The sequence below is a fragment of the Corvus cornix genome, chromosome 1 (genome assembly GCF_000738735.6).
Source record: "Corvus cornix cornix isolate S_Up_H32 chromosome 1, ASM73873v5, whole genome shotgun sequence".
NCBI lineage: Eukaryota > Metazoa > Chordata > Aves > Passeriformes > Corvidae > Corvus > Corvus cornix.
This window is the reverse complement of record NC_046332.1, coordinates 54,911,069-54,936,306: the sequence shown is the minus strand read 5'-3', so window position 1 is coordinate 54,936,306 and position 25,238 is coordinate 54,911,069. Positions and strand designations below refer to the sequence as shown.

Genomic DNA, 25,238 nt, shown 5'->3' with positions numbered 1-25,238 from the left:
TCCCCCTTGGCCCCAGCCTCTGTTCACTAGGCAGGTTGAGCTGCACCTTTTTCTCTTCCCTATCTGCCCTCACAAGATGAAAACCGTCTGACACATCTTTCTCAAAACACCAGCCAGTACAGACGTTTTCTTACGCTGCAGCTTCCCTTGATTGGGATACAGCTGATACTGAAGACACCACCTGCAGCGACAGCCTCTGGCAGGCAAAGAGGTTAATCAGGCAGACTGAAATCAGGATTTAGAAGCAAACCTTAGTACACTGAAGCACAGGTTCCTCACTCCAAAATAGCAGCAATTCACTGCCTTCTGCCTGCAGCCCCCACACACCTCAAAGGTGAGCAGTTGCTTCATGCACGTCCTACACTGACCTTCTCCTTTGTTTGTATCAGCTTGACATTTGAATTTAAGTAGTTTTCAATAGTATACTCCTAGCTTGCAATTAAGCCTCCATTAAATCCAGAGCTACTTTTTTATCTGCACATGGTAAGAAGCCAGCTAGCTACTTGAAGTCTAGCAATTTCACTTCCCTGAAATCGGAGTCTTCCTCCTTGCTGCAGGGAGTTTTTTTCACAGTGTTAATAAACAGGCCTTCCCCCACATTAAATGCATTAGACTCGTTAGTAGTTTGAATCACAGCTTTATTCCCAACTCCTCCAGAGCTTCATTTTTTGTATTTTTCTTCCCAACTGTTCAACGTTGGAATCTAGCATAAGAACTGTTTTAACTAAATTTGACTACATCCCCTAACAGTATCTATACTACCACTACCTAAAATCCTACTGTTTTTCCATGAAGGTCAACTATTTCACCAAAGTATCACAGTAGAAAGTGGATTAATACATTAAACAGAAGTTGGTGGAGTAGACAACACATTAAAAAAATATATACTTAGTATTTTAGGAAGTCATTTAACACTTAATATTTAGGAAGTAGGTTTGACCCTTAACTTGTACCAGAACTGTCTTCAAGCACATTGGCCACAAAGTGCCCTGAGTCCAACACTTGGGAGTTGCTGCAGAACACGAGACCAGCTAATTTCTGAATTTCAAGATTGGTAGTGGTTACACTACTCTTACAAAAAGACATTTGCTTTCATGGTATTTCAAAAACAGTTACAAAACTCTGCACTGGTACCAACTGCACCAAAAGACAGCAAGTCATCTAATATGACCTACTGTCATTAAAATTCCTGCTCCTCTGAAGCTCTCATCTGTAAGTTGTTTACACATTTTTGATGTTTTGATTACATTGTTAGGAATTTTGCTTCTGGCTGTATAGACTAATTTTAGCAAGTCTCCTTTCCTACACACCTTTTGATTATTAACATTGCAATACAGTATGGGTAAGGAGGTTGTCTATAAGGCTTTAAATAGATTCAGATATATCAGCTTTGGGCCTTTAAATTACCAACTACACACCAAATGAATTAACACTCATTGGTTGCAACATACTTTGATTTAGGCAAAACAGTCTTTAAAATGTTTAAAATATATACATAATTAAAAGGTCTCATAGCACTCTTGTACCTTAATTATGCAATCTCCATATGCCTACTTAGTTTCAAGATACTTACCACAAATCAGTCAATCACTAATTCTGTTTGTTCACCATGTGAAATAACAAGAAATAATGTCTCCAGACCCATCACTGGAAAGGGCCATGCCTGGCACCTATATATACCATATACACTGTCCTGGTCACAGTCCTTCGTATTATTGGTCACACTCTTCCCATGTCTCCCATCCTGTCTGTGCCACCATCCGCAGCCCTTTGCTTCCAATTCCAAAGGGAAATGCCACTTTTTCCAGCTAGGAAGTATTTGGATTACAAATATCCCACATTCATTCCACACCTATTCCCCACAGTTAAAAGAATACTATGGGCTTTAGGAATACCCTAATTGCAAAACACTGCTTTGACAAGTCTGCTACTTGTAAATACATTACTGAGAATGTCAGTATTTTACATTCCTCTCAAAGATGGACATGACTTTGCCTTGGCTCCCTCTCCCCTACTCAGTTACATTTAACAATTCAAACAGGGTACAAGCAAATTCTGGATCAACAGCAGGATCTAGTTTTGCCTCCATTCCACTACAGATTTGTGTGAAAAGACCATTTCCATTTAACATTAGCAGTTTACAAAGACTTCAAAGTAAATAAAGACAGCTAAAAGCAAACCCACACACTAAAAATTAATTATATTCTCTAAATTATTCAATGCTTAACAGATGTATTCAAACTAGTTATCTCTGCAATTCAATTCAAGGCTACAGAATAAAAGCAATTCCAAGCATACCCACAAGCACAATTTAGCATGCTGGATCAACAGCACACAGTATTAAGCTGTGAGAGAACAACTAGGCTCAAAAATAATCCTGTTTAAATTTGGAGAGAGTTTTATTTCTGCTGATTTTCTTTATTACCGCCAAAAAAAATACTGAAATACACCATGCTAGTCTGAAGTTTTTTCATTTAATACCCCACTTCTTCATAACCACATACATTGACTTCCCACCTTTCATATAATCCTTTTAAGTCCGTAGATCATAACTATAGGATTTCCCATTCTGAAATCCACAAAGGTGGCTTCATTATTTCCAGATAAAACTACACTATCATTAGCCAAGAAAATAACATTTTAAACAAAAAAGCCTACAAAACAAAACCAAAAAATGAGCGCTCATTTGGAAACTAAATGGTAAATGGATCTTCATCCAAGTTCCGAGTCCAATGTAATGTGAAAATCAAGTAAGGTGACAAACAAAAGGTTATTTGTTAGTAGAAGCAGTATTCCCCCAAGAAGCAACAATTTCCCGTGTATTTATTTGTGCAGAGATGAGTTACATTTTAGCAAGATGTTATATGCATGATATCTGTCCAAGCTTTTCAACAAGAGTTCATGTGGTTTCATCCACACAGTGCATTTCAGGGAGGAAAAAAATTAATATATGTGACACTATAACTTTACTCCTAAAAAAGGCTTTAGTTTGCTGTCTTAAATTATGGCTTAATCCCTGACTATATGCAATTTATCAAAATGGTAACACATAAAAGAAAGACAGTAAAAGTTTTGGGAGATATTTTACTAATGTACAATTTTATTAGCGATGTACAATAGACATTTTAATTCTCTATTTATCCTGTCTCCTTGAAGCTTAGTAAATGCTTGTTTGTATATAAAACTACACAATGCCTTTTTGTGAGGACCAGAAATTGTGAAAATCTAAGTGCTACAGTATATTTTGTAGTGATTTAACACGTTGTCCAGAAGAGTTACCAGCCACTTCAATGAAGGACTTCTAAAAATATTTCTGATCAAGTTCAAATATAAGTTCATAAATAGTGATTGGTTTGCTCATGCCCATTATACTGCTAAGTACAAATGTCTCCAATATAAAATACCGTTTCAATACATTTCTCCACATGGACAACTAGGTAATCCAGCCGTATTTACTTCTAAACAAGGCTAATACAAATTTACAAGCAAAGTAACTTCAAAATTTATTCAGAATAATTATTTTTCAACCAGAAGCTTTACTTTGGACAACGCAGAAGTATATTGCAAGTGACATTCTGCAGCAGAAGCTGGAGGCTTGAGAATAACAACTAAGAAAGACTAAATATCAGCAATACACACTTTTACAAGAATTCTGACCATTCTGAATGTTAACATCAAAGACCAGACGCTTCAGTTTGTGCGCCTGTCAATCAAAACCTCCACACAAAAGAAAAATTTAAAATTTCCCACAGAACACAGTATTTCAGAGAACATGTTAGACACTGGCATGACATTTCCCAGATCAAATTGGCAACTGAAATTTAACATCCACCTGAGCTTGTTTTGCTAAGCTTACTATTTCAGACAGCTTCACCACCTGAAAAACAGAAAATAAAAACTTCATTTCAAAACAATCCTAACTTGACTGAGCTGGATCAACCTTTTTAAACAAAGTGACAGCAGGCAACCATCAGTAAGATATTAGATAGGGCTAGGGGTGGGATTACTATCTAGCTCAGTACTTCTTAATCACTTTTAAATGAAAGATAATCAAGTCTTCTAGAAAACATCTCAGAGTTAAAAAGGTTGCTTCTCATTTATAACGAAGTATCTTGACAAAATACTAAAAGTTTTAAATTTTATGTGCTCCCTTGTTATTTTGGGAGGTGTTGAGGTGGCCACTCGCAGGAGATTCTATATATCTAGAAGCTATTTCTCCTCTGAGTTTTTGTTGCAAGCATTTCTGGTTCTTATTTTGATACCTTAAGGAGCCTCATCTTCTCCTGCATAACAACTCTAAATCTCTCTGAATTACTTCCTGCTTAGAATGAAATGTTATAACTGACTAAGTGGTTCTTTGGGGACAAAAATTCCTAAGTTTCCCCATGACACAAAACCCACCAGATATCTTCTAATTTCTTGCTATACATTTCTTGAACAACTTTCTTTTCCACAAACAAACCAAAGCAACACACACACACAAAAACCAGCGTATCTGAACATCTGAATAGCTAATTATCTTAGAAGGCAACATGATGATCACCTATAGTTTTAATCATGCACACCGAAATAGTGGTCAATAAAAGGAAGTGTTACATTGCATTTTTCAGCCACCTCAACTTAAGTATTTTCTCCCAATTAATAAAGCTAAGCTCTTAGCCATTCTCCTACCAAGTGGAATAGCTAAGACCTGATCATTGATCTGGTTTTGGTTTGTGGGGTTTAATAACTTCTGACTGCATAGCTGTTCCCCTGACAAACTATGTACTTACTAACTTATAAAATACTTGCTTCAGGCACTGGTAGCAACGGGCACTGGGATTTATCCTAAGCTACCTTTATTGATTGAGTGGAGTTCTGACTTTTCAATACTCTGCAACAGATGCTATGTTCTGAACAGAATATTCATAACCGGCTTACCATTTTTTACAGCTTATTCTTATACATTCTTACCATTTTTGCAGCTTCATCCAAGTCATCACATGCAAGGATTTTAAGGCCACTAGCTGTTATTAAAGCTTTGGCATCATCAACTCGTGTACCTTAAGAAACAGATAAAATGACACTCTTATTGAACAGGAGAGTACTACTACTACTGCTACCTACTAGTCTCATATTTCTAGGAAGCCTGTTCCAAAAGTTAGTGAATAAATCTAGAAAACAACATTAGTAGTTAAAAAGCAGAAGTCTCTTTTTATTAACTTGCCGATCCTCACCACCTAAATTCAAGGTTTGCTTTATTTCTCCATTGACTTCAACTCACAGGTAACTTGCTACACAATAGAGAAGCTCAGTAACACCTGTCAATTAGGTAGAAATATATTCAAATATATATGAAGCACACTTACCTTGCAACCGTACCACAATAGGGATTTTTAGCTCCAAATCCTTTACTGCCATAACGATGCCTTGTGCTATAACATCACATCTCATAATGCCACCAAAAATATTTACCAGAATAGCCAGTACCTACAGAATCAACGACAATATTCACATTAAAAATGGCCAGAGACACATCAGATGAAAGCAGCACACAGCCTTCAGCCTAAGGATAATTCAAGCTCTTTAAGTGCATTAAAGGACTCTGCAAAAGACAGAACATTTCTGTTCTATAGAACATCAGCAACCAAAGTACAGTTCTATAGAGTCACATACAGCAGAGCAGTTACTTCAGGAAACTGTCAACTATTTATCTTTCCATGTCTAACAGTACTCCAGCAGAGTAACTGTAACCAGTAACTCCACATACTGAAGAAACTAAAAGACACAAGAAATTTTAAAAACTCATACACAAGGCCCTGTTTACACAGCTTACTTAAAAGCCAGCATCCTTAGAGATACGCTATCTGAAATACATTTTATTCAGGAGGATTAAGTCACCAGTTAAGAGAACTCAAGTGGTAGAAAGGAAGGGTAAAAAGAACCACGGTCAGAGGTGAAAGATGAAACAAAGCAGGAACCAAAATGAGTAGGCAGCCTTAGATGACAAAATAAACTCAACAAAACATTCCTGTGCAACTGGTTCATAAACAGTAACTTGGTTATCTTCCAATTAGACTAGCTCATCTGTGTGACATTGTTCTTGCTCCTGCTACCAATGGGCAACTTAGGCTGGCTCCCCAGAAGGCTGTTCCAAACAGCCCCTGAACCAAACCCTGAGTGCAGTCCATGGCACTAGCAGGCTGCACTGCTCTGTGACTTTCAGCACCAGGAATCCCAGCTATAGCAGTTTTTTCATAAAATAGTGAGCAACTGAAAGAAGGCAGAAAGGAAAAGTTGTATTAAGAAGCCTGTTTGGACACCCTCTGTCCATGCATCAGCAGAGAATTTGCACTGTAAAAACTCATCCCAGATCAGCAACCCTCAGATTCTACCTTGTTTCTTCTCTCTGTAATTCAGGTGCTCTGTGACTGTGTCCCTCACTGTTCCCTCAATTTGCTGGAAAAATGTGAAGAAAGAATAAGTCTTACGAGGAGCGGCTGATGGAGCTGGGAGAAAAGGAGGCTCGGGGGGTCCTTTTCACTCTCTACAGCTGCCTGAAAGGATGCAGCAAGGTGGGGTTGTCTCTCCTCCCAAGTAACAAGCAGTAAGACAAGAAGGAATGGCTTCAAGTTGCACCAGGGGAGTTTTAGATTGGATACTGGGAAAAATTTCTTCCCCAAAAGGGATGTTAATCACTGGCACAGGCTGCTCAAGAGGTGGTTGAGTCACCAACCCTGAAGGTATTTAAGACTTGTGGACGTGGTGCTCAGAGACATGGTTTAGTGCAGGACTGGGCAATGTTTGACTTATGGTTAGACTCAATTTTAAAGGTCTTTTCCAATCTAAATGATTAAACGATTCTATAACACTCTTGGAGGGTGTTAAAGATCCTGCACTGGATAATAAGTCTTTCCAATGAGAAAGAGACTAAGCTCCTCTGGAACATCACTCACTATTTGTTTCTGGCCCTTTCCAAAGATGAGCAAGTGGCACACAAAATTCTGGTGCAGAAGTAGCATACCGTTAGCAGGTCTCGCAAGTCATTCCCACATTTACGCCTTTTTAAATAATTTTATTTTTAAAAAGCCCCAAACTGCCAAGTTCCCACTGAGATAAGCATCTCTGCGTAGACCACCATACTATTTTTGTGGAAAAGCTGTTCCTCTAAGTTTCAACCAATTTATTATTTTAATAATATTCAAGCATTTCTGATAAACTTTTAGTAGGATAAACATTAAAGCCTTTCCAAGCCCATTACAAAGTTATTTTATCTTACATTACATATAATCAGTACCTTAGAAACTTGTTTGTGTACAGCACAGCAAATATTCATCTCTACAACTCTGCAAAACACAGACCCAGCAGCAAAACTGGTCCAAAAGAAAAAAAAAGTGGAAAACCATCTGAATACTGCTTTCTCTTTAAAGAGCAAACAGTATGAGTTTGACTCCAAGATTTCTGTAAAGATTCAAATACAGCTGTAACTTCAACCAGAACACACAAAACTGTCCACTCAGTACACAGCCAAAGAACCTGTTTTTTAAAAAGGTAAAAAAATTCAATAGATTTTCAGGCCTCCTTCATCTGCACCAGGATTAAGCCAAGATTTTCATCTTCTTTCTCTCTAGTTCTGTGCTTATAAAAACATGTTTTCTGGAGAACATGCACTAAGCATTGTCTTCCACATCATAGCCTGTTTTACCACTGCATAGGACCTTGATACGCCAACTCTTCCCTCACCTTTTTATCAGAGGTAATAAGCTTAAAGGCTTCTGTCACTTGCTGCACTGTAGCACCACCACCAACATCAAGGAAGTTTGCTGGAGTTCCGCCGTGAAGTTTAATTATATCCATTGTGGCCATAGCTAAACCAGCACCATTGACTACATGAGAATAAAGATAGCATTTAGGAATTCAGTTTATAAATCCATTAGGTCATTTAAAATTCATTAAATAGTACATACCTAAGCAGCCTATGTTTCCATCCAATCCTATATAGTTGAGATCTGCTTTTGCAGCATCCTTGTCTCTTTGGTCTTCCTGTGTCCAGTCCTGCATATCAAAGATCTTCTTCTGACGATAGGCAGAATTGCTGTCAAAGTTTATCTTTGCATCCATACACATCACTGAAAGGGAAAAAACCCCATCATTTAATATTAGAGTAATAACTCAACTGCTTCATGAATGTGTTCAAGTATGTTAAGTCAAACTTGGCAGCTAGGTCATGCAGTCCAAACACAAAGGTTTGCTAAAAGACACATTTAGCACTGCCAATAAATACAAGATTCTCTCCAGTTTCCCCATATAATCAGTTATGCACAAAAAGGGAAGATAACTATTTCTTGAGACACTCTAAACCCAAAAAAGCTTAGAACAAGCTGTTAGATAAATCTGGGCAAATTATGCTTTCTCAGATTACACTGCAGCCTAGAAAAGAGCAGGGATGGGGGGAATGCACCACCACAAGTAATTAGCATAAAATTAATCCCTACAGAAGGTCTCTGGTTTGAGGTTTTTTAATCCATCTTAGTTTTTGCTTTTAGAACAAATATATATAATGTGTGTGCATGAATGTAAGCACACAGAAACACAATGAAGAAGTCTCTGAGTTGGAAGAAAAAGTGTCAGGAAAAAACACTAAAATAAATTTACGTAGATTTAACAAGCGGAAAATCTACAGTATTCTTTACATCAGAACTACTATCTGTCTGTACAAATGTATCACTTCATTTCTATCCCTCAGTGAAAATGATATAAAAATGACAAGGCACAAGAAACAGATGGGAGAGACTGCTCTACACTGATCATTAAAGCACTATTAAAAAAAAAAAAAAAACACACACAAAAAAACCACCCCAGTAAGAGTAATTATACACTTTGATGAAAGAGCTACATTCATACTTAAATTTCAAACTGTTGTATCTGAGTTCAATTACAAATACTCTCTACAGCCTTATTTTTTGTAGAGGGGAATTGGCTGTGACTGAACATTAAATTGAACATAAATTGAACTATTCTGCAATTGGATATGCTAAAAACCTGATAAACATCACGATATTACTTAAACCCCTACAGTCTTCCAATACATCACATTCCATCAGTTATTCTAATGCTTGAGTCACAAAGGCAGGAGATTTCTAGAAGGTGCTACTATTCTGGTTACCTTTACAGTATCAATTTTGGTCGGCTCAAGTTTCAATTCATGAGTTTTGAAAAGACCTGATTTCCAGGAATGCCTTATTGTGGGTAGATGTGCTCTTTTTTAAAAAATAAATTTAAATTAAAAAAGGAAGTCACTTAAGATCACACTGAGCAATTAAGAGCAGATTTCTACTATATTTAGATTCTCAAATTTATCTGCTTTATTAATGCTTTTCAACATCCCATGTTAATGCTAACTCCTCTTGCTGTATACAGCTGAAGTTTTAGCAGCGTGAAGCAACCAAGATTTACAAAAACATCAAGGTGTTACATCAACAGTATGACTAAGAAACATTACCAACTCCTGATGCATCTTCCACCATAGGATTTATTTCTATCATGGTAGCATCATATTTCAGAAAGAGATTATATAATTTGATCATATTTTCAGCTGCTTCATCCACCAGATTAGGAGGAAATCCCATTTTCTGGGCAAGCTGAAAGTAAAAGAATGGTTATTGGTTAATTCATGTTAGAGGTGTCTCAGTTTAGCTTTTATTTCAGTTTCAATTGAATTTGTAGATATAGAACCTGTACTGTCCACCACCAGGAAAAAACTAAACTCACTCTTAGGTTTGAACAGATTGTTTTCAATACAGAACACTGCCTTATCCTAAAAAAGAACTAATAAAAACTTATTATGATATGCCTTTACATAGCTGTATAAAAGCTAGATAAAGCACTGCCATGTAGTTGGATTTACATTGATTTACCTGAAAATACTTAAATATCTACTTCAAATCTGTTTCAAACAAGGGTTTAAGACAACTCCGCAGGTTGCATGCACACACTCCTTACAAAAATTAGAAGCAATCCTCCCATGCTTAGTAATGTGTACTTTCCCACATAAACAATTACCCTAACAGCTTGCTCCTTTTTTATGCCTTCTACTATATCGATGGGTTCCTTAATTATCGCCTCAGGATTCTCTGCAGCAACATCTTCAATATTAACACCACCCTGAGAACTGCCTATCAGCACAGGACCCTAGAACAAAGAGGAAAGAAAAGAAGCTTAAGTAATTTTATACCACACAATTGAAACTTAATTCTTCCCCTAAGATACCTCACAGCAATAAAACCTTTTTTGTTGAAAAATTTTTAATTTGGACATTTTTCTTGTATGCTCTGAAGAGAATGTTACTATCTACTCAATACATCCACATAAAACCTTTTAATAATACTTTCCAAATGCCAAGGTGTGTGTTAGGTCCACTTTCTTTTAACAAGGAAAAATTTCCTTCGTAAAGTAAAAGCAGAGCAATTAACACAGATACACTAGTTTTAGATTTTGATAAAAGATTCAACTTCATAATCACACACATTTTATCTTTTAGGTATCACTAGAGAAAAAATCACATTCTCACCCCCACCTTCTTCACTCACCCCTACACAAAGATCAAATTTCAGGCACTCATTTATTCATTCTGCCATGCCCCAACTCCAAGGATGAATGGAGGTCTGCAGAACTTAGTGATAAATTACTGCAAACCATACCTGTTCAGTATGATCACAACATTCAGTAACTAAAGCCTTCACTCAAAGTAAGTCATAGCAAAACAAAACAGCACTCAATTATTCCTTAATAAAAGAAATTAAGAAACCAGAATTGATAGCATTTGCAGCTGAGTTTATTTTTAAAAAAGCTATCTAAATCTCAACAAAAACATCAAGGACTCACTACCATGGAACCTAAAAATCTCTCCTCCAGTTCACAGTAAAGACATACTTGGATCCCTTCAAGCAACCTTCCCTTATCACCACCCATGCATGGATTATGACCCATGGGTATACTAAGGCAGCATCTCCTATCAGCAGAACTCTTGAGGATTAAACAGTCTTATAACTGTTGACAGTTAATTATAGAAAATGTGACCCTGGTTCAGAGAACATGCTTAATAACCACACCACCTCCCTCCCATTATCATCCTCCCAAATGGAAATATATACCCAGCAAATTATCTTGCATTATCTTGCATCTAATAGCAAGGTATGACCCAATGAATATTTTCGGATAATCTTATCTTGAACTGTCAGTAAGCTACAAACTGATCATAAAATAACTCATTGTTCCATAGAACTGATCAAAGTGAACAGTTTTGCTTAAAACACAAACCCCTGTTGGTGAATAATATCCAAGCAATAAAGTTCCAGTTTCAGCTGACTATTTTAATCATTTTTCCTCTCCTTAAAGGAAGAGGTTTGCAACATCAGGAATAAACACTCTGTGCTATTCAACCTTCACACTTCCTTCTTTTGAAAGGCACTTCCTCATCCTAAGCGTCCTATACAAGTTATAATAATTACAAGCACATCTAAAAAAATGACTTACAGCAGTAAAAACAATGCACATCCCTATCAAAAGGCAACAACCCACACAGTATGCTCAATACATGCTAATAAGATTTATCTTTTATACAACAGCAGGAACAAGTCATGAAAACGTTTCCCTTCTTTATCTAATTTGCTTAAATCAGTTACAGTCAATTTTATTTCCATAAGCATCCTTGCTTATTGCTTACAGAATTTTAAGTCTAAAATCCATTCATTCACAGCATTTTAATGCCACCTTGTGGTATGTACGATAACACTTGAATCTTCCCTGCTCTATTCCAGCACACATCACAGTGGAGGTGCCCAAGTCACATAATTCAATACAGCTGCTACTTTCCTATCAAAAAGAACACTACAGAGGAGGAAAAAGGAACAAATACAATATTTAATTCCTAATACTGCTACCAAAAAAGAAATAACAGTAAGACTAGTTTTCTCACTCCTCCATAGAAAATTATTTCATGTTTATTTCACATCATGCCAGATATACTCCTCTCATTACCAAAACCAGTGCCTCTGCAAACTCCTAAGCACCTGAACAGACCAGACCCACTTTTTCTGAGCTTCAGAAAATGAAGTTCCAAGAACCGTTGTACCCTGGCTTCATTACAGTTATTTAGCAATTCATGTTCTATGCTCCAAATAGAACACTTGTCTGTCAGAAAAACACTGACACATTTCAGTAACCACGTTTGAATTGTAGCCTAAAATACTACATACCCACCCATACAGCCCATACATGCAGAAAAGACTGGCTTTCATTTTCCTGAAAGCCCTGAAGACAGACCTCTAGGCCCAAATCTTCTCACCCATTCCTGAAGAGCATTAGCATAAGAAAGCTACTAGCACTCTCAAAATCGAGGGACACACCAGTGCACTTCTCAGAACCTTCTCACACTGGAGAAAAAGGATGTTGGATTTATGCATGACCATTTGCTCTTCTACAACACTTACTTGTCTTGTTTCTGACACTCAAAAATAGGGTGTACATGTACATGCACACATATAGCTGTGTTTTTAAACTAAGTTTTATAATCTGGTAGGCAAATGCAAATTAAAACCAAAATGAAAATTACCCCCTTATTCTACCCATCTCCCCTTTGGCCATGTGACTCTGGGTTTCAGTTGGGGCTACCAATACTCATTTATTATTCTGTAAATGTAAATTGTAGCATTACATCTTTAACACATTTTAAAACAGAGGCAATCATATAGTCAGATATACTAGAAAACAAAATTTCGCTTGTGTACTTCAGATTTTCTAAAGCAAGTGAACAATACAGTAAACAGTTTTGTTGATTGCTTTTAAATTCAGTTGTTACAAGTTAATTAGCTTACTTCTATTTCTAATATTACTCACTTGAAAAGACCTTTCCATTGTTATTGCAAAATAGTATTCTCTCCTGGGATATCTGCGCTCACAGATAAATACTTGATTGCATATTCTGCCCTTCTCTCCTGTCTGCTTGGTAAACAACTTCTTTCCAATCATTTGGGAGGAGACAGCTTTTGCTTCTTCTGGACTAGAATAAAAGAAGCTCAGAATGTGACAAAGAAACTGCTGTAAAAACAGAAGTAGCATTAAAAAAGTCTTATCTAATTTTTGTTATTTTTAATGCTAATAATTAAAACACTGGTTTTAAAGAAAGCAATAGGTTCAATCCATAACGTGAAACGTTGAACTTTTTCCACTTGGTTGGATAATTTAGAAAGAACTTACGAAAAAACTATTTTCACTCCTCCTTTGAGGCCACCTTCAAATGTTCCTTTCCCTCTACCACCAGCTAAAACCTGTGCTTTTACCACAAGATCCTTTGAACCTAGAACAAAAGAAAACCCAAAAATTTGTCATCTGTGACTATTAAAACAAATTGCTTCAGGTAGAGTAACAAAGGCTCCTTTAATTTTATCCCCCCTTCTCCATGCCCACCATTCAAAACACAAACATATGAATCAAAGACTATATTGTCATTCACATAGATTATCCAAAAATCTTAAATAATCCACAAATTGCAGCTTTAGGCTGTTCTGTGAACAAACCTTGGTGAGTTAGTATCCAAAAACGCTGGTGTTCTGATACATCTTTAATACATGTTGGAGTCACAGATGATAAAGCCAGGAAGAAATAGTTAGCACCTCACAGATTATTAACATGATGAAACTGAGTATCTGACATACCACATAATGCAAGGTTTTCCTCCATCAACTGCAAATACCCTGTACCTGTAACCACTACCTTCCCAGCAATGATATATAACTACAAAACTTACCCAAGTCAGCTTGCCAGGTCCACTCTGGCTTCCATCCAGCAGAGCACTAATGCATAAGCTTGAGCGCTTTGCAGAAGCCAGAGGCCTAAACAAACCCACTATTCTTCCCAGAGTAGACAAAATAAGCCCTTTAGTTGGCTTTAACTGTTTAAAAATCCTTTATAAAATATTCTTCTAAGTAGGGGAAACTGGGCATTTGGTTTTAAAAAGTAAAGGTGAGACTATAACAAAAATTAACTGGGATATTCTGAACTGTCACTGAAAGACAAAAAAGCAAAGAGAAAGTTTATCAAGTCATTTAGGGCAATAATGGAAAAAAACCAACTCCTGAGTTAATTATTCACGTTCACTTACACAGAGTACAGACAGCAGCTAAGACTGCAAGATGTTAACAACTGCCCCATTTGCATTTGTTCAGCACATCCCATCTTTTCTCATGCCACCATCAGCTGAGCCACTGATCTTTCCAAGCAAAAAAAGAACTTGCCGTTTCCTTGGATGTTAAAAGGGAACCATGGAAATGCCTAAGAAAAATTACAGTACTCAAGCAAAACTAGCCACTACACATACTGAGGAAGGTTATGACAGACACAAAAATTGCGTTGGTTCCTATTTTGACTTATGTCCTGCCTGGACAGGTGAAACTAAACTCCAACAGTATCACAAGCTAGGGTGGCTGTAAGCAGAAGACTCAAGTTACTCCTCCTTATTAGCTATCTGTTGATTTTACTTTTTGAATGTCTACCTAACAATAGAGCTCTGAACTCACACATGATTTTAGAGTTCTTTTGCACAAGAAGCATGAAGGTTATAAACACACGAGTATATGTAGATTTACTACAGTCTATGCCTCTAATATTTAATTCAGTTCCTGAAGAGAACTGTATTTACTGGCAATCAAGTTAATATATTTTATAGAAGTCACATGAGACAACTTTTATGCAATTACTTTAAGTACAAAGCTTGCTTTCCATTTCCTACACTAAGTCCAGAAGATAAAAAACTGCTACTACAGAGAAGTTTTCAGAAAAGCCATGGAAGTTCACCCACAGGCACCTTCTTCGTAGCAATTATTCCTCCTAGCAACAAACGTCAGAATCTGAACAAGTCAAAACGAGATCCCAGATAAAGGTCTGGTTAAGATCTCAGCTGGTACATCATATTTAGCTCTGAGCAAAAAAGTAAATTGGTAACTAAGATGATCACTGAAATTAAGAGATTCCCTTACAAGAAATGAGCTTAGCACATCCTTAAATCTATCAAAGGAGACGAAAGCAAGAACACAACTACAGTCTTCAGCCATACCTGTAATGGACAGAGCAAGAACACATGACTACATGTACACCATTCATTCTGGTTTCTGCTCTGCAACAGCCAAAAACAAAAGCCATCTACCAAGAAGTCAGTTTTAAAAAGGTGCAGGAAAAAAAGACCCTCCTTTACACAAAATATAACGAAGCCTGCCAGGAGATACGAAGGAAGCATAGAAGAGTCAAAAGGAACTGGGCAGAGGTATTCTCTCTGATAGTCTTAAGACAACAAATATTAAGGCTGAGGGGAAATGAGAAGTAATTGACTGCAGAAAACAGGCAGGCTAAGAATTGCTCTAAATGGTATGCTCTTTTGTACCTGGGCAGAGTAGTGGGCTAAATGCACCACTGTCCTGATCCTAGAAGATAGTTCTTAAAAATATTATTATTATTATGCATTATTATATTTTGTCAACATACAGACATGGAAAACAGTGAGAGAAAAACATCTTTTAATTTTTCACAATCAGTTTTGGCTGTAACATCATTGGACTAATCCTTATGCAACAACTGAGTCATTAAATGAGCAGATTACTAATGATCCATAAATTGTTTTCCTCTAGCACTGCAAACTAGCTGCTTGATTGCATAAACAAGTTCAAGGCTCATTTGATCAGCTACGCTTACAAGCAATTAAGCTGCACAGAGGTACCTGAAACAAATTTAAGATAGTACATCCCAAGAAAACCATAACCCATCATGCAGGAAGTTTATTGTTCAATGAACATTTTTTCCCACAGCTCCTATTTAAAATGACTCTAAAACTAGAGGAAGTGTTTGGTCACACACCTCATCTGCAGTGTTCCAGCAGCACTGTCACACAATCTGACACAACAAAGAACTGCTGATACACAGCAACCCAAGAAAAAAATTTGGAAACTAGCAGCTACCATAGTTTTCTACTCAGTATCAACAGTTGTGCCCTTGTTTTTCGCTTACATGGCTTTGAAATACTGCTAGGCTTGTGTTTCAATGAAAAATAGCAGTTTCTGCCCTAGAGCAGATATCCACAGAGTTTATGCCAGCAAACACGCCATCAGAGAAGTCCCATCCTGCCTCCAGCCCTCAGCTTTTCACTCCAGCCTTGTTTCTTGTGCCAGTAGAAGCATTTGTGCTATCATGCCTTGAAGCATATCAGAACAGTGATTCCCTGAAGGCAAAAGCTCGTCCAGCAGACAGACAGTGCTTCTGCAGACTCGTGCACCATGTGACAGGCACACAGGAACTTCAGCGAGCAGGACTTCAGCTTTCAGCAGCAGTAACAAATTGTAAAGCCTTACCACAGGGCACTAGAACACCAGTATAGCTAATGTAGGCAAGGCAACCTACAGCCCAATGCACGAGTCTCAGAACAAGCATTTGGTAAGCATCACATTTCCACGTTAATGGCAGTCAGCCCTAAAAGCACATATAAGTAAAATAGCCAGAAAAAAAATAGGAAATGCTTAGAAAATTAAGAGTAGATACCAATGAGAACAGGTGTCTGAAATCAGAACACTGACTTATCATTAATCTGTTCAGGACAACAAAAGTCTTATACATTACTAACACTACAGGTTTCACCTTCAACAATGATTTATTAACTAGACAGTGAAAGACTTATACAGTCAGTAAACAAAACGATCTTCACTTCTATCAATACTAATATTTATTTTTTGAAAGGAATAATTTCTGATTCTGTAACTTAAGCTTTCAAACTGAGAGAAAGATCAATGCATGCAGGCAAGCAGAAAGACATCCATGTAAAATACAATCTTCTAATAAGCTTATTAAGAGGCAAGAAGGGTCATTGTTCCATTGTATCTCTGAAGGTTTCTGTGCAAGTGGAAAGTCCAATGATTACAGCAGAGAGACCTTATTAAAACATTCTGCTTTACAAGTTTCCATTCTGACTTTCTTCAAATCACATTAATTGCCACTTCTCTGCCCAGTACTAACTGTAGCAGAGGTACTGCTTTCCACGTATTACAGACACCTTCAGAATCACTATGCAAGCCTAATCTACTCTGACAGGACAGACAACAGTAAAAGGCAGTGACAAGTTAGTAACACAAGTGTCAATCAAATTCTCATCTACCATTCAACTGCAAACTTATCCTGGGAGAGACAGAGACCTGTAACTTTTGCTTCAGTCTGTATTTCAAAGTTCTTGTACCAGAAGAAGTAACTCCCCATTTATAACACATGCTAATTTTTTCTTGCTGCACAGATACAAAAAAACTAAGCTTAAACAACACAGATATATTTACTGGCATTAGGAAAATATGGGTTTGTAACTAGCAACAGGAGTATCAACAAAAATAATATGCTGACCCTAATTCTGCCAACAGAGCAGAGAATCTCTTCAGAGTACACTGTCTGCGTTTTATTAAGCATAGTTATTGGAATTTCAACTTCAAAATCATATTTTTTCCAGCATTTCAAACTTTCGAGTGTTAGAAGACTGACTGCATGCAAATCGAAAGTATAACTACTGAAATAATTATGTGCCAGGAATCATCACACTTTCACTGAAAGGACCATACCAGTCAGCAGACTGAACAAGATGTTTTGCTGTTACAAAATATTTTCTACACAAATACTTCCTGACATTAATCAACTGCATCAAGTTCGTCATCAGCTCACCGGACAGGTTTGGTTTTGGCTTAAGTCAAGCAATTAAAATACAGAGGTCAAAATTTGAATGTGCTGGTTATACAGGTTTATTTTAATTAGTGAATTATCTTCAACAATATGTTTTGATATTTTAACTTCAAAGGAGTGAAGTGCTATAGGAGAAAGCAAAGGCTGAAGCAAAATGTAAGATTCAGATGCCAAAAAAATAACATTTGCCAGAATGTAAGTAAATGCTTGGTTTCTAAACTACTACTGCTGGTTATCTAGAGATTTTGACCAGGTAAGAAGGACCATAATTACATGATTTTTTTTAACATCTGGGGGATTTCTGCTTAAGTTTGCCACCTTAGATCACCATCTATGTCCTAGAGCAACTTGAATAAAAAGTCTGGAGTTTCAGACAACCTAAAAGACATCAGGTAACATAGGCAGATAAAGGACTAACAAGGAAACTGACAATGGCAAAACAACCAAAAAAATACTAGAAAAGAAAGTATGACAGACATGAGTTTTCACTATCACATAGAATAGAAAACCCCAAAAACTTAAATCAGACAGCCAAGGAGGGTGCAGCATACACTAAGGAGAAAACCATCCCAGCTTTTCGCCACAGTACCTGGAATATCTCTTTTGAAGAGCTAATAAAGAAAAAACTAGCACTTTACCTAGGAAAATAATTGCACACATTGTACCAAACTTTGATTTCTGACTAAATCAAGCCTGAGATCAAAAATTCTATTTATAACTCTACCCAGGTTTACACATTACTTTTTTAAAGTTTTTTTAACAGATACAAGTTGTATGTTTAGGCAACAGATGGGAAAATAATTAACACTGAAAAGTACTTAAAAGGTTTTAGTAACATTGAAAAGAATCCAAAAGGTCTGAAAAAAACCCATCTATTAATCACAGAACTGTCAGCAGGAAAACAGCCAAACCAATTACTGGAGTCATTCTGTATAAAGCATACCAACATTCTTTATACACCACACAGACATGGAGCTCTTAAACTGCAACAGAAAAAGAGTCTATTTCAGGAGCTTTCAGTCTCCTTTCAAGAACTCTGATGAAGAAAGGTGAAATATTTTGCATTCAATCTCTCAACACCTCCTATTTTATACAGCTTTATATTTTACTAAAATTTGACAGTCTACCACACACATAAAGCTGTGGGATTCACTACCTGAAAACCGAACAAAACCACCAGAACACAAAAGCTGTTTCAAAATATTAATGTCTTAAAAAGTCTTACTTCTCAAATCATCATGAATAGGAATATATGCTACAAAAAAAACCCAGACAAGCACACAATATGTCACTGCCTTCCACTCAATTGTTACCAGAGGAAGGTATCAGGAAGAATCAAAACTTGAATTACAATAATACATAGCACCCACGGAAGTGTGTCTTAAGAAACAACATTCTTCATTTCAAATAGTGCATTCTGCTGAGCTGTCTGCCATCACACTGATCAAGCATCTGCTCACTAAAGTCTTTAGGTTCATTAGTCACATTCTTAATAACACACAAATATCAGCTTCTCAATCAGAACTGGTCACAGTGCTAGCTGGAATGCACACATGGCTACGAGTAAACCATAAACTTGAAGGCAATCAAGTCATGCTGCAGTCTCTTATCAAAGCTTTGAAACAGAACTTACTCAGCTCATTTCTTTAAAATTTAAGTGAGATGCTCATGTAACACTGATTTAGCTACAGACACAGCTAACCTATGATAATCTCTGTTAATGAGAAGTTTGCATTTGCTATACATTGGGATAAAAAGTTACCCATTTCTAAGTGAAGTATTTGCAAAAAGGAAGAAAACCCATGCCAAACTTAACCTTTAGTCAGAAATCTGCTCTGTGTAAATTTACCAGGAACATGTGGATCAGCACTAGGGAAATAGAGCAAAGAGTATTACCAACTGTCTTCATAATGATCTATATAAACTACTGATAAAACAGTCTAGCATATATAAAGAAACAAAAAATAATTTCATATCTACTGGCAACTACTCCCACACAACAAAAATAAACAATGAGCAGGTGGACCAAAAAAAGTGAATTTTTTCATTCTGGTAGATTGGTTTGGTTTGTGTTTTGTTGATTTTTTTTTTAAGTACTAAATGAAAACTAGCAGGTAAATGCCTACAAAAAACAAAGAAATCCAAAACACTGGAGCAAAGAATAGTATGCCACCACTCAGAATGAGTTCTGGACATATTCGAGCAATGCCTCAAAACCTCAAGCTCCTTCAGTGTGTTCTCCTTTTGGGAAGTTTTCCGTTCCTCATCTCAAGTACCAAAGAAGGCCAATAGCACTGAATACAAATCGACTCCAACAAAGTACTTGGCTAACAACCAAAAGCCCTGAATTCCTTTACTAAAGGATGCCAACTCATACGCTTCCCAACTTCATTCTTCTGATTCCCAAGAAATTGCCCAGATTCCCACACTCCAGATAAGAGGCACGCCTATGATGTCACAGGTATGACACGGAGCTATAAACCAGCAGCCACACTGCTGTAGGAGCCCTTTCTCAACAAGAACAAAACAAAGGAGTCCTGACCAACGAGTTTCTGGGCTGTTGATTAAAGAGCCATAGACAAAGGTTCTCTCATTTTCCTCCAGCAATATCTGCGCAAGTATTAAAGTAGAGCAAAGGGGTATGCTGATTTGGGAAGTTTTGATCATGCTATAAGCTCACCCTTAACAGAAAGCAAGGTTCTGAAGTTTAAACCATTCTCAGAAGTATTTTAGCAACTTATTTTCGTATTAATGAAATTATTATAACTTTGTATCACTTACTCTCTAAGGGAAACAAGATAAAGAAGGTAGGCAGACAATACCTGAATTTCTGGGACATCATGTCTGAAGGAAAAGCAGCCTTTCAAATCTTTTCTACATTACAAAACAGCATAACTTGCTCTAGAAGAAAAATTATCTTTTTTTTCAGACCTCATTTCTCACATTAAATCTACACATGAAAGTGAAATTAATCCAACAAAACCTATAACATCAGGAATCACCACAAATGTGTCCATTTGGAAGTGAATAGAGATCTGAGCATTTGCATAAGAGAAAGGAATATGACAACCAATGTCCTCCACTAAAACTCTGTGACAAGCCTAATGTGTTTTTCCAGGGAGGAAAAAAAAATTCCAAGTTTTAAACTAAGAAAACCCTCCAAACAAACAAATCAACCAACCAAAAAAACTCCCACCTTCTAATGCCTGACACAATAAAAGCTGACTTCCATATTACATCCAAATTAAACCAAAAGATTTTACTAGGACACATAGTAGGTAAAGTCAAGTCCAAAATTAAAGCTCAATTCTAAATTAAGTATTTAAGCACAGGCAAATGACATTAGATACTTTTTCATCAACAAGCCACGAATCCAGAATGTAACTACAAGCCATCAAAGTTCTCCCCTCCTGTATGAAGTAGCTGCATTCTGCCAGAAAAGCACACTCACAAAGGAATAGGATTTTACTCTTCTTTTGTAGACTAAAGATAAGTATGGCTTGCATCTTCTGTTCTATATGCAATCTTGTCACCACCACTGAAGCTCTTCACACAAGATTTTCTCTAACCTTGCTGAAAGTAGAAAGAAAGCCAGGATTTGCACAAAGTAGAGTCCATTACTCATCTCAAGGAAGTTTAAGTAGCTGTGTTAGTCTAAGCTAATAGAATTTATACCTGACCTATTCCTTCTTAACAAGAAGAGAAGGCTGCTTCACAGGGAAGGCTCTCTCAAAGAAAAGGTATATTCAGAACTCCAAGCAACATCTTACCAAGAAGGACAGAAAAAATAGCTACACCTTGTATCAATCCCATGTCTATTTGTACATGTTCTCTTTAATATTATACCTATTTCTTTTGCTATTTTGTAAGCTTCATCTGGTGTATTGGCAACCACTCCATGTGGAACAGAAATGCCAGCCTCCTTCAACAGTCCCATGCTCAGGTATTCATGGAGCGATAGCCTCCTCTGTTGCTGCTGATGCACTTGAAACCCATGATTATTGAGTATTCCTGGACTTCCAGCAAGTACCTGAAGGAAAAGAATAAAAAGAACAAAAAAAGAAAACAAAAGCACGTAACTGTTGTGAAAAACTGCCTTCTTTGTTTAGGTTAAAAAAGAGTCTACATATTAAACAAGTATACTTTCGTGTACCAGTGCAAACACCTGAACACTTAATCCTACACTTCCACATTAGTCATTCGCATCAGGTGTGGTCTTTAATTTTGTGAGGTTTTATTGGGCAGGGGGAAGGAGCTGGTGAAACTGCTAGCACTGGCAAGGACTGGCAGGGTTAAAAATCCCTTGAGTATTTAGTTAGCATTTAAGTACTTTAAAAAACCATCTGTAAGAAAAAGAACCTCAAGGAATTTTGTAAGCATTCTGTAACACAAAAATTAACAACAAGAAAAGCAAAAAATGTTTGGTGCATTTTTTGTATTTCACTACATGCAAACAGGACCTTAATTTTATACATACACAAAGCAGGACTCCTACTGAATTCAACTAATCCATGAACGTAGATGAGTACCAAAAGACTCACAGTAAAAAAATTACAGAAGAAATTTAGATACAAAACAAGCTTTTGCATTTATTTTTATTTTTTTAGTATGTACCATTGGCACAAGCACTGTAAAAATTAGCCCGTATTAGGAAGTTTCTAACAAGCTAGATTTTTAAGGTTTCATTTCACTTCAAATAAAGGAAACAAGCAGACGACACATGAGCTTTACTACAGCATTCCAAGCCAGCGAATCGACAGGGCCTGTGTAGCCTCCAAAGGATTCCTCCTCCAAGCAGGAGGCCCTTTCCTTGGCACGACCCCAAGGGAGAAGCGCTCCGTGACCCGCCGGCTCCGGGAGGCTGCGTGTAACTCGAGAGGGGCACTCACGGCGACCTTCCCCAGTACGTGGCAGGAGGAGAAAGTGGCAGCGAGCGTCACACACCGTGTCACACGCCGCAGCCTCCCGAGCTCCTTCGTGTCACCGCTGCCCAGCGGGGCTGCAGCCAAAAACATGCCCGCACCCTCGAATAGCATTCACAGGAACCAAGAGCAGAGGTTGGCGAGGTGCGAATTGGAAGAAGAGTTTAACTGGCACAGCCCGACCTCTCCTAGGAGCAAGGTGACGGCGGACATGGAAACACTGGGGTTTCCAAGCAAGATAGTGGAGGGGGCGCTGAAAAGGAAGGGACAGGGAACCACGCCGGGGAGACCTGCCACAAGCAAGAACAGCGGCTCCGAGGGGCCGTACGCCAAAGGTGAGCACAGTGCTGCCAGCCCCGCCGCAGGGCAGGGCAGGACGGCAGCGGGAGTGGGATGAGACCGACGCTCCTCTCGACGGCGCTCCACAGGGAGCGACCCCGACCGCGACCCCAGCTGGCCCGACCCCGACCCAGCCCACCCCCGCTCCCGAGCCTCCGCTACCTTCCCCGCGACGGAGCCCAGGGAGGCGCGGAGGCCACCGCCCCTCAGCCCGGCCGATACCCGGCTGCAGATCATGGAGGCCGCCATAGCCGAGCCCCTCCGCCCTCGGGTGCCCCTGGCAGCGCGCACGCGCCACTCCCGAGCCGGGGCGGGGTCACGAGGGCGCGGGGCGGGGCAGGAAGCGCCTCGCGCGGCTCCGCCCCCGCCGTGACGCGCGCCGGGCGCGGGAGGGGAGCGGCCTTGAGGCGCTGTTCCCGGCCTGTCGTTCTTTCAGGGGTTTTGATTTTAATAAGGGTTATTTTTGCCTCGCAAGGAGCCTAAAAAGGGTTGTAATCCACCCACAACCGTCTGACCACGTCGGCCTCGGTCGGCACCGCCTGTGTTAAAAGGGAGGAAGGGGGCGCAGCTCCCTTATGCCACGCCCACGCTCCCTCCCCGTTCAGCTTCAGAATGGAGTGACTTTCAGTATTTTCACTCTGAGTGACTTTCAGTATTTTCACTCTGAGGATTTGTTGTTGTTGTTGTTGTTTTCGTATTTCAGGGTGTTTTCCTGCAACAACTCAAGCACACCCATCATTTCTTAAGACAAGGGGGAATGGTTTTAAAGTGAAAGAGGGTGGGTTTAGATTAGATACAAGGAAGAAATTCGCTGCTGTGGGAGTGGGAGGCACTGGCACAGGTTGCCCGCAGAAGCTGTGGATGCCCCATCCCTGGAAGTGTTCAAGGCCAGGTTGGATGGGGCTTTGAGCAACCTGGTCTGCTGGAAGGTGTCCCTGTCCATGGCAGGAGAGTTGGAACTAGATGGTCTTTAAGGTCCTTTCCAACCCAAACCATTCTGTGGTTCTGTGACTGAACTGAGGACTAGTGGGTATTGCTAGGTATTTTGCAGCCCACCTTCCCCCCACCCATCCCAGGCCCCTTCCCCATGCCACAAACCCTGTTTCTGTTTCACACAGCTCCACACTGCATCTCCCTCTCTGCAATTCAGTGTCTGTACTTTTACTTCGGTGACCTTGACTCGGGTCACTAAGGAACAGAAGCAGGGGGATAGGTGTCCCTGCAGAACCTAGTGACCAGACCTTGTGATTCACAAGGAAGCAAAGCTTCTTCCTTTAAAACAAAAAGGTAATTAGGAAAATAGCATTGGCCTGGGAAATTGGAACAAGAATGTCCTCTACCAATAATAAGGAAAATGCAGTTATTTCTGTACATTATGAACATCAAAGCAGGATCTGAAAGATAGCCATGTAGGAGGTGTGATTCTTTTGAGTTTTGTAACTTGAATTATCCATTAAATAACTGGACGAGTTGCTTCTTTTTGTTCTGAAACTGAAGATGCATTATCATAACTTCTCCTTGGGCAAGTATTGCAAAAGATTGAGTCACTCTGGGTCAGTTATTTTGCTCCTGGTCCTCTGCTGTCCTAGTGTTATTGTCACCTGTTAGCACTGCAGTGAGCTCTGCAGAGTGCTTAGCTCTGCACCTCTGTGTTCAGACACACAAGGTAGGAGTATGTGTCACCGAACTTGTAAGCAGCTGCAAAAACTTTGATAGACAATCCAAAATTTCCCACCACAGCTGATAAAATATTTCTTCCTGCCAAGGGGAAGGGAAAAAAAAGAACTTGAACTCTGTGCTCTTTCTGCCTTCTGTAGCCACTGCCACACAGTGGCTCTTCACTAGTCATAGGACCTGCTGCAGTTCCATCACAGGACAGTACATGGATGCCATTTCCACATACAGAAAAATCTCCTGACTCCGGGAGATTCCCCAAAATTACCTCCGCCCTGGAAAGGCTTTGCAACAAAGTTTACAAGAGGATGTAATGGATCTTGGCAAAACTTCAAACCTTAACTTTAAAAGCCCAAAGCTACTGTTCAGAGATAAGTACTGGCTGCAGGTCAGGAAACCAGACTTACCTCCTGACTCAGTTGCTTGCTACAGCAAGAAAATTGGACAGCTCTCTCTGGGATTATAATTAATTCTTGCCTTAGCAAATGGCAGTAAAACATTCAGATTACAAGTATTACTGTATCTTCTTCTTCTCATTAGGGGTTATTTATCCTTCCAGTTTCA

The 25,238-nt window shown here is 38.6% G+C and overlaps 1 protein-coding gene across 1 annotated transcript; it reads right to left on the bottom strand.

The window, feature by feature from the left end:
• Positions 1 to 2,807: 2,807 nt before the first annotated feature.
• On the bottom strand, positions 2,808 to 23,292 carry SUCLA2 (succinate-CoA ligase ADP-forming subunit beta). Its single transcript, XM_039567613.1, has 11 exons — positions 23,163 to 23,292; positions 21,586 to 21,769; positions 13,237 to 13,336; positions 12,877 to 13,039; positions 10,042 to 10,170; positions 9,482 to 9,620; positions 7,947 to 8,108; positions 7,723 to 7,865; positions 5,349 to 5,469; positions 4,954 to 5,042; positions 2,808 to 3,877 (listed from the first exon to the last, which is right to left on the bottom strand). The coding sequence occupies exons 1-11, from the start codon at positions 23,247 to 23,249 to the stop codon at positions 3,803 to 3,805; spliced, it is 1,392 nt and encodes a 463-aa protein (XP_039423547.1). The 5' UTR covers positions 23,250 to 23,292; the 3' UTR covers positions 2,808 to 3,802.
• Between the last annotated feature and the right edge of the window lie 1,946 nt (positions 23,293 to 25,238).